A 12,650-nucleotide genomic window follows, 5' to 3' on the forward strand; every position below is an offset into this window, starting at 1 on the left:
TTGGTAACTCTGTCCATAGAAGCCAGTAATCAACTACTGAGTAGGATGTTTAAATTTTAATTGAGCAGGTCTTGGGTTCCAGCTGTGTCTTAGGGAATTTTGATTAATATTTTATTGTTTGGTATATATTTATTGCATTGTGTGTTATCTTTGTACTGTATTTTCTATATTTTATTTTCTCCATGGAAAAACAGAATAGCCACACAAGTGGCTGACATCAGACAGCTATGCTCAGGACCTTGCAACCCTTGCACTTCTCACATTACAAATCTCATACAGGGTCCATCAAGTAGGGAAGGGGGGAGAGGAGGAGAGAGAGAAACGAGAATGGCTATATTCCAGTACCTAAGCATTTCTGCTTTTAAATATTCCCTGTATTTAGTCTAGGCAAGAGAGGGAAAGATAAATGAGTGTTGGGGGAGGCAGAGGATAAAATGTTGGGAAGGGGCTGGGAATGAGCATGAATATCGGGGTGAGGATTCAAGAGGAGTATAAGCATTGTCATGAATGGGAAGGTGATTGGGAGGGGGTATTTGAGGATAAGTATTAAGTCCTTGAAGGGGGGGAAAAAATGGGGTCTGCTGGGTGGGATAGGGGTGTCACTGTAGGGGTGGAAGGCATGTGGAGGAGGCGTGCAGAGTCCACCTGCTCCACCCCGCTCCCAGCTGTCGGTACCTGTCTGTCTACTTTGAACCTTGGCACGTTCTCAGTGGGTGGATATAGGTAGCTCATTACAAAGGAGGTTGCTAAGTGAGAAATTCAGATCATATATTATCAGACATTTAAACTAAAGAATGGGGGTGGCAGGAGATGGCCAATGAAATTGACATGTCACCCCCAAGCAATACAGGAAGTGAGAGGAGAAAATAACAAAATCAATCAGCTCAAAAAAGTATAGAAGTGAAACAAATTGGAAAGCTATGACTACAAATGCTTGAAGTTTGGGCAATAAAATCCCAGACCTGCAGGCCTTAATGATGGAAGCAGACTTGGTCATTGTTGCTGTTACAGAGACCTGGTTCACTGATTCTCATGATTGGGATATGGCCATACCTGGCTATAACTTAAGGAAGGACAGAAAAGGGGGAGGAGTAACTCTTTATGTCAAAAACAATATCCAAGCAACTGAACTGCAAGGAATGTAGGATAGAGAAAAAGCATTATGGGCCATCCTAAAAAAAAAAAAAGATGATGTTGCATCCATTTTTACTGGAGTAGTTTACAGGCCTCCAACTCAAACGGAATTGCTAGAGATCTGGTTGAAGACTTCCAAAAGGTGGAAAATAAGGGAGAAGTGTTGATTGTTGGAGGCTTTAATCTGCTGGACGTAGACTGGGAGAATTCCTTCTGCAGAATCTACCAGAAGTAGAGAGATAGTGGATGCCCTGCAAGGGGCTCTGTTCAAACAAATGGTAATGGAACCCACGAGGGAGGGAGTTAAACTCGACCTAGTGCTCACTAATGGGAGTAATGTTTCTAATGTTTGGGTGGGTGCCCTCCTCAGCACCAGTGATCATCAAATGGTATGGTTTGATATCGCAAATAGGATGCAAAGAGGTCACAAGAAGACCCAAGTTTTGAACTTCAAAAATACAGACTTTGCCGAAATGGAGGTAGAAGTAGAAGGCTGGGAGAAAATGGAGAGAGGTGGAACAACAGTGGGCCAAACTAAAAGGAGCAGTTATGAAGACAACAAATCTATATCAGGCTGATACAGTACACTGTTAGCCCGCATTTGGACGCGCATTTTCAACGCTCTAGCTTAACCTCCTTATTCAGTAAGGGGTAATAGCGTGTCGAAAACGCACGTCCAAACCCCCCCCCCCCCCCCCCGAAACTAATAGTGCCCGCAACATGCAAATGCATGTTGATGGCCCTATTAGTTATTCCTGCACGATCCAGAAAGCAAAATGTGCAGCAAAGCCTCATATTTTACTTTCAAAAATTAACGCCTGCCGGCGCCAGGGAAGTGTACAGAAAAGCAGAAAAAACTGCTTTTCTGTACACCCTCCGACTTAATATCATAGCGATATTAAGTCGGAGGCACCAAAAATTAAAAAAAAAAATAATAATTTAAAATCTGCTCGCGGCCCATGGGTCGGAAGACGGACTCTCAGTTATTCCAGCATCCGTTTTCCGAACCCATGGCTGTCAGTGAGTTTGAGAACCGACGCCGGCAAAATTGAGCGTCAGCTGTCAAACTCACTTGACAGCCTCCTCATCTCTCAAAAAAGAGGCGCTAGGGACGCGCTAGTGTCTCTAGCACCTCCTTTTTTTTTTTTTTCCGCAGACCCTCCGCCGGAAGACCCTGGAGAAGGAGCGTCGCTAGTTGACAAGACTGTGGATGGGGGTGGACTAGACAAAACTCTGTTTACAGAAGAAAATTTATGGGAAGAGCTAGGAAAACTGAAAGTGGACAAGGCCATGGAGCCAAATGAGGTACATCCCAGGATACTGAGAGAGCTCAGAGATGTGCTAGCGAATCCACTGAAGGATCTGTTCAATAGATCCCTGGAAACGGGAGAGGTGCTGCAAGATTGGAGAAGAGCGGTAGTGGTCTCGCCTCACAAGAGTGGGAGCAGAGAAGAGGCTGGAAACTACAGGCCAGTAAACCTCACCTCAATGGTGAGAAAATTAATGGCGGCTCTGTTGAAGGAAAGGATAGTGAACTATCTACAATCTGGTAGGTTGCTGGACCTGAGGTAGCATGGATTCACCAGGGAAAGTCCTGTCAGACAAATCTTATTGATTTTTTTTTGATTGGGTGACTATAGAATTTGATCAAGGAAGAGCACTTGATGTGATTTACTTGGATTTTAGTAAAGGTTTTGATAAGGTCCCACATAGGAGACTCATGAACAAAATGAGAAGCTTGGGAGTGGGTGCCAAGGTAGTAGCATGGATTGCAAACTGGTTGACTAACAGCCAGGTGACAGCGTGTAATAGTAAATGGAATCTACTCTGAAGAAAGAATGGTGTTAAGTGTAGTGTCACAGGGATTGATTTTTGGACTGGTTCTGTTCAATATCTTTGTGAGTCACCTGGCGGAAGGGATAGAAGGTAAAGTTTGTCTATTTGCTTATGATACTAAGATGTGCAATAGAGTGGACATGCCTGAAGGAGTAGAGAGAATGAAAAGTGATTTAAGAAAGCTTGAAGAGTGGTCGAGAATTTGGCAGCTGGGATTCAATGCCAAGAAGTGCAGAGTCATGCATCTGGAGTGTAGCAATCCAAAAGAGCTTTGTGATGGGCGGTGAAAGACTAAACACAAGGACTGGGAGAGGGACCTTGGTGTGATAGTGTCTGATGATCTGAAGGTGGTGAAGCAATATGACAAGGCAATAGCTAAAGCTAGAAGAATGCTGGGCTGCTTAGAGAGAGGAATAACCAGTAAGAAAAAAAGAGGTGATAATGCCCTTGTACAGGTCCTTTTATTTTTCTAATTGTTAGTTCTAGTCTTTTTTTTTTTTTTTCTGCTTTCAGTGCCTTTTCTCAATTTTCCTTTTCCAGGGTCTCCATTCTATTTTCTGTTGCATTTGTTTCACTTTCCTCCCTACAACTGTCTCTGACATTGATCTTTTCCTTTCATCTCATTTCTCTGCCTTTGTTCACTCAAACTCAAGATATCATCCCTCCTCCTCGCTGCCTCAGCTTTACACCTCCCTAACTCTCCCATCCATTACCCCACTTCTCTCACCATTCTCTAGATTTCTGTCTCCTTGTCTCTGTTTCCAAATTGCCGCCTCTTTTCTGACTTATCCTCTCCCCCATCATCCCCAGGCTGACTGTCTCTCTCCAACCATCTCCCTTCAAGATCTCACATTCCCACCTCCTTTACTTCTCTCTCCTTGCCATTTCTCCACATCTTTTATGGTCTTGAATCCTCCCTCACCCCTCTCCATTCCTATCCTGCCTATCTAACACTAACTTCTATTGTCTCTCCCACTCCTCCCAATCTCATCCCCCTTCTCAGCTCTTCTTCCTCTCTCTCCCCAATCCTTCCATTCCCGTTTCCCTTCTGTTTTTCACTTCACTTTCTACCCTCTGAACTTACCCCTTCCCTAACCTTCTGCTTTATAGCAGATGCAAAGTATAAGCAGTAGAGTATGGGGCGGATTTTCAGAGCCCTGCTCGCGTAAATCCGCCCAAAACCGGGCGGATTTACGCGAGCAGGGCCCTGCGCGCCGGGAAGCCTATTTTACATAGGCCTCCCGGCGCGCGCAGAGCCCCGGGACTCGCGTAAGTCCCGGGGTTCTCGGAGGGGGGCGTGTCGGGGGGCGGGCCCGGTCGTCGCGGCGTTCCGGGGGCGTGTCGGCAGCGTTTTGGGGGCGGGTACGGGGGCGTGGCTACGGCCCGGGGGCGTGGCCGCGCCCTCCGTACCCGCCCCCAGGTCGCGGCCCGGCGCGCAGCAGGCCCGCTGGCGCGCGGGGATTTACGTCTCCCTCCGGGAGGCGTAAATCCCCCGACAAAGGTAAGGGGGGGGTGTAGACAGGGCCGGGTGGGTGGGTTAGGTAGGGGAAGGGAGGGTAAGGTGAGGGGAGGGCAAAGGAAAGTTCCCTCCGAGGCCGCTCCGATTTCGGAGCGGCCTTGGAGGGAACGGGGGGAGGCAGCGCGGCTCGGCGCGCGCAGGCTATACAAAATCGATAGCCTTGCGCGCGCCGATCCAGGATTTTAGTGGATACGCGCGGCTCCGCGCGTATCTACTAAAATCCAGCGTACTTTTGCTTGAGTCTGATGCGCAAGCAAAAGTAGGCTGATCGCGCTTCTTTTAAAATCTACCCCTATATGTGGAGACAGAGCTTGCAGTATATACACTGGGGTCTAGGGCAGAAACTAAGGCGTGAGGCCAATCCAGTGCCAGGCAGCCGGAATCTCTGCCTCTGTTACATCACTTGGCTTTGCCCAGGGGGCCTGTTGTGTTCTTGGAGCCCTGAGCGATTGCCCTGCCAGGTTCACCCCCTAAAACCCCTACCCTGTGTGGGGATTTCAAATTTCAGTTCCTGCATGTACTTTCCTGGTTTTACCCTAGGCCTTCCCCTTTCCAGCGCAGGCAATGGCATGTATACTTTTATCTGCATTTGGAGGGATGGTTTTCAATGGCTCTTTTTCATGCAGCTATGTCCTCTTTGTTCACAGTTGCTTCATCTCAGTACAGTTAATCCAAGACCATAGTCCCAACTCCCAAGTATGGCAGCCTTTCAGAGCCCGAGCCCACCGTACCAAAGACTAGAAATATTTTTACTGACAAGAAATTTGTTATTGCATGTTAGTTTTTGCTTTTTTTTTTTAAACTATCATTTACATTTAGTGACTGTTGGCAGTCCTGAACAAGAGGGAAACTTTGAGCTCTAAAATATAAGGAAACTGATATTTTGAAGAAAGTAAATATTACTATTAACTGTGTAATGTTCTGACCATCTATTTACAATGTACTTGGACTGGAAATGTTCTCACCTCAATCAATCTGTTTCAGATGGCTGCAGTTCAGAGAGAATTTATTTATAAATAAAAAGTGAATTATATTTCTAAGTTCCTTCCTTCCTTTTTCCTGTAGTGACACGACAAGCATTCTTTGTGTCTTTGTTCCACAATATTAAATGATTCCCTCAAGTTCTGCTTGTGAAATATGCTTGCAGTGGATGATTTCTGCTAGGATGAGGATCCTAATCTGTGGTGGTTCTGTATGTGACTGCAACAGCCTTGCTTATTGGGAGGCTGAAGTAATAAGTTGAGCACGAAAACTGTGTACTGAAATTGGTTTAAATTCCCGATGCAGTAAACTAATGGTTTGTGAATGCATCGGGAGCTAACAAACGTACACAGACTCATAAATGTGTGCAAAGGAAATGCTTAACCTTCATAAAAACATGATTTATGTACAAACTGCACATAAGATATGATTTATGCACACAAAACCTCGTTGCTTCATTGGCAGCAATGGATGCTTGCACCACTGTGGGGCTTAAACTGTGCGAACATTATTACTTTGGCCCCTGGGATGGGGGATCACTTGCTCTTTGCCTCTTGAGCCCATTTATTTTTGAAAGTGAAATGAGCCCTAGTAACAACTTTGCTTCTCTTTCTGGGCAGAGCTTTCGGAAGTGCTGTGGACCATGGTCATCCATGTTGGTCTCCATGTAAGAAGCTTTGGTGGAGGTTTTGGCCTGATCTTCATGTTTGCAGCTTTTGCAACCCTGACCATCGCGATCCTGCTGGTCATGGAAGGGCTGTCTGCATTTCTTCATGCTCTGCGTTTACACTGGTAAGAGATGTGTGAAGTCTGGCTTTTTTTTTTTTTTTTTGTAATGTTGCCTGTATTAGAGCACTAGATATAGGGGTCCTCTGTTTGAGGCTATGAAAATTATCCTTTCATGAGAGGGTTTGATGTAGTTCCAAGGGCATTCTTGCAAGCGGGTACATTATGATAAAATATGGTAGCTTGCCTGAGCATTGCAGGTTTGCCTATGCTTACAAACCAGCTTACCTGATTACATTACAGCAAAAATGCTCTGTTCATTTCTGAATCATAACTTTAAATCTATCCCAGACAGTGGCACAAGTCACGTAATTCTCTGACCCAGTTTCCCTTCATCTCCATTCTGTGCTACAATCGCTTATTTATCTAAGATTTAAAAACCCAGCTTGCTTTTGTGAAAATACCTGCATCACCTGACTTGAATGCATGGAATAGATAGACCTGGACAGACAGGACACAGTAAGGCTGTTCAAATAACCTTTCATGGTTGTGAACCTTTGGTGATTCAGGGTGAGTTTAAGAAAGTTCTGTTTTGGATTCTCTCGTATTTGGAAGATAATTTGCAAACTAGTTACCAAAGGTTAGTGCATGGGGAAGTATTCCATGACCTATTGGCAGTTTTACACTGAACTCACAAAACTTATGGCTGAGCTGAAATGTAACATGATCCCTCAGCCCCAACTTCTCTGGCTTAGCCAAGTATGAGATGTAGGGAAGTCACTTTGTGTTTTTGAATACCATAGATGTCATTCTCTTATGTTGCCATATGCTCCTAAACCCAAACTGGAAGTGAAGTACAGCTATAGATGCAGTGCAGCAATGTAACAGTTTATTGGAATGATGCCCATATGAATTTGTATTCATGCGCCAGAGCTTTGAGAATTTCTGTTTGATTTTGAGAAATCAAAAAGATTTACCTGGCTAAAATGAGATTTTAGTCAAGTAGATCTACCTGTTTGAAAATGTGGCCCCTCTAATCAGATGCGTCTGGGTAAAATCTCAAACTGCACAAATTTAGGAAGGCAAAAGAGGGGCTTGGTTAGAGGCATTCCAAGGGCAGGTGTTTGGATTTAGCCAGATATCTGTATAAAGTGCAGTACGGTATAAAGATCTACCCGCAGAGATGAAAGAAGAGCTTTTTATGTAGCATCGAGAAACTATATACGGTACACCTAGAAAACTGCGTGCTACAGGCAGGCTCATAAGCAAATGGGCTCATTTCCTTGATGTGGACTTGAAGGCTGAGAATTTCAGGTGATGGTCTTTAAGCACAGAGGGCACTTCTAGTCCCTAACTCCAGAAATATGTTAACCATAAGGGGTTTGCAGCAAAAGGAACAGCATTACAGGTACAATATCCATGCCCTGGAAACCCTTCCAGTTTACCAGCAGACGTCAGTTTTACATGAACGCTGTTCTTTGGTGCCGTGCAAATGGCCACCTTTAGTTTGCTGCCCCTTGGTGCTGACAGAGCCCCGACTTTGCAGTCACCTTTTGCATTTGCCTAGTGACCAAATCTGACAGGTCTGTAAAGGAGGAATGAGATATTCCTGTGCTGCACTGATCTTAGGGGGTCCAGGGAAATGTGAACAGCCCCTGTACTTCATCTGTCAGGATTTCAGCAAAATCTTTACACTATATTGGCTTTTGGTGAATTTATATAACTTTTGTTATTTCTGATTGTTTCACTTGAATAAATATGTTTAAAGCATTGTATATTCTTCTAAGGTGCCCTGAGCAGGACACCACAGAAAAATTGAAATTATTATTCATAAGCAGGCAATTGTAATATCAGTGCATAAAAAATGTGCATCCAAACTGGGGGCACACTTTGTGAATCTGCGCACATCCACCTGTCCTGGGTGCTCAATGCAATAGGCAAATGAGCAGCTGTGCTAAAAGGGACACGCAATGGGTAATTTGTGCATCCCCAGCGCTCTGCATCAGGGACGCACATGTCAGTGAAAGGACCCAAAGCCCTTTCAGGACAGCCTTCTGACATGTGGCAGTGAATGGATCAATTGGCAGGAAGTGAAGGGGTGAATAAATTAATATCAAGTGCTCGACACCATGTTAATGTATTCACTACTTCATTCACTGCCGGAGGGGTTCCCACTGGGCCAGACCTTGGGAATGCTAATAGGAGGAATCACAGAAAGCAGGATATTTTTGTCAGCCCTTGAGCACCTCATGCTTTAACGCCTGTAGCGTTAAAATGGGGGTGCCCAAGATGGTGTCTCGTTAGGACACGCTGAGAGGAGCTCTGCATCAACAGCGTTGGATTTTCCTGCAACTTTTATTGCTCGAATGGTTAAATGGAAGGGAAAGCTTTTGGGGGTTCCCCCTACTCATCCATAGCCTATCCAGATGTGGCAAATGGTGATTTTGGAGTTCCTCCGGCTTTCTCAATCCTTGCTGGGGTCAGACTTTGTTGCTGCTGTGTCAGAGGGAGCTGCCCAGGAGCCAGAGGCAGAAGTATTGCTCAGCCCCAATGCCAGGTTCCCTCCCTCCCTGGGGTTCTCCACAGTCATGGCATCTGCAAGCGCCTCGGGTTTGATGGTGTGAGACGAGAGTAGCAGAGCTGGTGGTGCGATGATGCTTGAAGGAACAACCTGTGGGGCAGCTTTTCGGAAAGTTTAACGCCGGTCCTTTTGAGGGACGTAAGGAAGCTGTCCTGGGCTCAGTCTTCAAAGAGATCCATCTTCTGCTTTACTGGCTGCTCAACCCTGCACGCCTAAACCCTCCCCTATTACACTGGACAGTATCTGGACAGTTCTTTCATCAATGGAACACTCATTATCTTCTTTGACTGGTACTATTAATGAAATATATGGCCAGACCCTGTCTCAGGATGCTGTTTTGTTGGCCCATACTGATCAAATTGCGGATTCCCATATACCCAACAAAGGGCCCTTGTTTGCTGATACTTACTGTTTCATCAGGGGACATTAACACATGTTATTCTTCATATCAATCAAGTGCTTTCTCGTCAAGTTTCTAATTTTTTGACTCTCTTGATCGGTTTCACTGCCTCTGGGCCGTCTTTCGCTGCTCCTGGGCCTTTTTCCACTCAATTCCTCTCAATATCCTCTCTCACCCCAGAGGACAATGTTATACCTCTTGTCTCATATTCTATCCCATTCCAACTTTCCAATAGGACCTCACCCCTCCCTTTCTTCACTTAATTGTATCCCTCCCCTTTTTAATTTGTATTTTCATTCAGGCAGATGCCAGGACTAATTCTTATGGTAGTTTTCAGTTCGGAGTTCATTTATTCAAGTTCTTTCATTCGTATATTTTATATCCTGTATGCATTCAATTGTTATTTGTTCCTTTTTCATTCATTGGTTAATTGTACTGTGTTCAATTGCTTCAATTGTTTTATGTAAAACCTTGGGCGATAAAGCCTTGGGCGATTTACTGTTTTATGTAAACCGGAGTGATTTGTATGTCATACAGGAACCTCGGTATATAAAAATTAATAAATAAATACATTTGAAGCAATCTACTGAGAAAATGTCCGCTGTTCAGGGTTCTCTTGTTCAGGATAGAAATATGATCCATCGCAGGATTGAGAACTTTGCTAGAAGCAGAAATCTTCGTATTCTAAATTTTCCTGTGATGGCCATGATCTCTCGGGCTGAACTTTTCAAATCATATATGTGGAACGTTCTTAGTCTTTCTCATAGTGCCATGCCTGCTTTAGTTAAAGCGTTTTACCTCCCTAGTGGGAGAGGGGTAGCAAGCGGGAACAATGCCCCCATATGGCCCTTTCAAGCGGGTGAAGGCTTAGACATCTCAGCAGTATTGGACTCAACAGTGATTGTGATGAGACACATCTGGCCACTCTTTTGGTGACACTTTCCTCTATTCAGGATCAAGACTTGGTTCTTCGCCTGTTTTTTCGTTCTGCTCATTTGCCTTTTATGGGTTTCAAAGTTCAGATTTTTCCTGATTTCTGCAGATATGCACAGGATTGCAGAAAGATATTCTTGGCTATGTGCCAGGGGGCACAATTCTTTTGGAGCATTTCCTGTAAATGTTTGGTTGTTTTTTCCCCTGAGAAATTTGTATTCTTTGAACCCCTACATTTGCGTAGTTTGTTATTCTAGGGTTTCTGAGACTCCTCCTGCTGACTAATGTTACGGAAAGAGGTGGTAATGTGGGGTTATTCCTGGATTATTGTATAATGTTTGAGATGTGTCTTTGAGAACAGATTTCCTTTTTTTTTTTTCTTCTTTATTTTACTTCCCGATTTTCTGGGCCTCCCTAGATGTGATGGTCTAAGCTAGCAGTTTGATACATTGCATTTCTATCTATTTCCTTTTCTTTATCAAATGCTTTTTTTTTCTTGTAGTATGATATGCTTGTATTTATATGTTAAATTATAAATAGTAAAAAAAAAAAAAAAGGTGCTGTGGTCATGCGCAATTTTTGGTATCAGGTAATAGCTAATAACCTCATCAACATGAATTTCCATGTGATGAGCGCTAGTACCTTCATGCTGGCTTGGACGCGCTAATTCCCTTATTGCATGAGGGGTTTTGGATGCACGTCATTGGCTTGAATGAGAGCAGCTTTCAAAGTCATTTTACCTGGGTGAATTGACCTGTCTGAAAGTTGCTCTCCTTGTCCTGGCTAGAAGCTCATAGGGGCTTCTGTAGCACGCATATGTCTATTCCTTTCCAAAGTCAAAAATTTTCGTTTGATTAACTTTCCTACGATTGACTTGATCTCTCCCAAAGAAATGTTTAGAAAATGTTTTGTAGAGGTTACAAAAGTTCCTGCTGACTGTTCCACTGGTTGCTCGAGATTTCTACCTGCCTAAGATACAGAAGCAGAGAACTACAAGTTTTAGTGCCTGACTTAATGTCATTTATCCCCCTGGATACTAAGGATCTTACCGCCTTTTTGGAGACTCTGGTGAGGGGCAAGTTAAGGTTGCTACTTTGATTAATCTGCTGTTTTAACTTGGTAAAGCTTGGATTATGAAACTGTCCTTTAAGCAAAGAGATTAGTTATTTTATATTTGTAAATTTGTATTTTCCCAGATGTGGCTCATGCTACTTAGGTGAGGCACAGACAATTTTTGCTTTTGAAACTTTAAAGTATTACAGATTAGTGCCATGTTCTATTTAAAGTACCCAGCTAAATGTTTAGTTAGGTTTCATAATGTTAATTACTTTTTTTTTTAAACCTAGTCATTTGAATGCTTTTCTATCTGACAGGTCTCCTTGATTTCATTTTACCTTTTGTTTCCTGACCACATTAGGGGTATTATCTTCTTTTTAAATTATGGGCTGACGATCAGTGAGCTATCCCATTTTTCTTGCTTTATTTATTTCTTTGATTAGTGGCCTTCTCCCCTACCAGAATTTGTGGACTTTTGTGTATTTTCTTATCTAATTTTATTTTCTTATACTTACCATTATTGTACAATTTTCTCAACAAAATCATTTCTTGGAATTATGTTTAATAATATGATAAAAATAAAATTAAAAAAGATGCATTCCTGAGGAAAGGGGAGAGAGAGTGTGGATGCATGTTTTTAAAAGCATGCATAATAATTTAGCGTTTCCCCTCCCCCACTTGGCTGCCTGTACAAATATTAATGGAAAATACGCAGTTGCTTTTAGTGCTTATATGTTACATTAGCTTATTTTCAAAGAAAACCAGCTGTAGTGTGCATGGTAAAAGTATCTGCATGCATTGCAACTGTGTGGGAGACCATAGCAGTTCATGTCTGAGAGCTGCAGCTATAATGACCATGGCATCATTGCTAATCAAGATCTTTTGGTGTCAAGATCCAGTTTTCTAAGTTATATTAGTTCTGGTTCTGTCTCAAAGTTTGACCTGTACTCTGTGCAATGTTAAATTAAAATAATTCTGTATTCTTCTTCAGGCTCGAGCTTCTGCTCTCATGCTGACCTGTCAAGCAACTCTAATTTATTGTAATCCGCTTTGAGTTAGGATCCGGATAAAAGCGGAATTTCAAATGTTTGGAAATAAAATAAATCCTCGGAAATAAAGATTCATAAATTTATGCTTGTATCTGAATGTTCTCCAGATCAGTCCAGACGCACAGGTTTTGGAGAAAGGCACTGTGTGTGTGTGTGTGTGTGTGTGTGTGTGTATCTATATCTATATATTCCCTTTTGAAGATTACCGTGGGTATAAAGTTCCCACAGACTTTGTACCTGCCTTTTTGTGTGGGTGAAATTTGGATGCAAAATGACATACACAGATTTGAAAATGCCATTTGCTTGCTTTTATTTTCCTTCCCCACTCTTGCCGTGCCCCTGGGACAGCATCCTTGCCATTCACTAAACATACACATGTTATGTTAGACCACGCATGCTTTTAGCCGGATTTGAGATTGTACAGTTTTTTGACGG

The 12,650-nt window shown here is 43.2% G+C and overlaps 1 protein-coding gene across 4 annotated transcripts in view; it reads left to right on the plus strand.

Annotated features, from left to right (window-relative positions):
• The window catches only part of ATP6V0A1 (ATPase H+ transporting V0 subunit a1), a 138,276-nt gene that overhangs the window by 105,868 nt on the left and 19,758 nt on the right, over positions 1-12,650 (plus strand). For all 4 annotated transcript variants that reach the window (XM_029572451.1, XM_029572454.1, XM_029572453.1 and 1 more), the window contains one exon: positions 6,091-6,262. In XM_029572451.1, the coding sequence (XP_029428311.1) occupies positions 6,091-6,262 (172 nt within the window). The remainder of the gene's footprint in view (positions 1-6,090; positions 6,263-12,650) is intronic.

The sequence above is a fragment of the Rhinatrema bivittatum genome, chromosome 12 (assembly GCF_901001135.1).
Source record: "Rhinatrema bivittatum chromosome 12, aRhiBiv1.1, whole genome shotgun sequence".
Lineage (NCBI taxonomy): Eukaryota > Metazoa > Chordata > Amphibia > Gymnophiona > Rhinatrematidae > Rhinatrema > Rhinatrema bivittatum.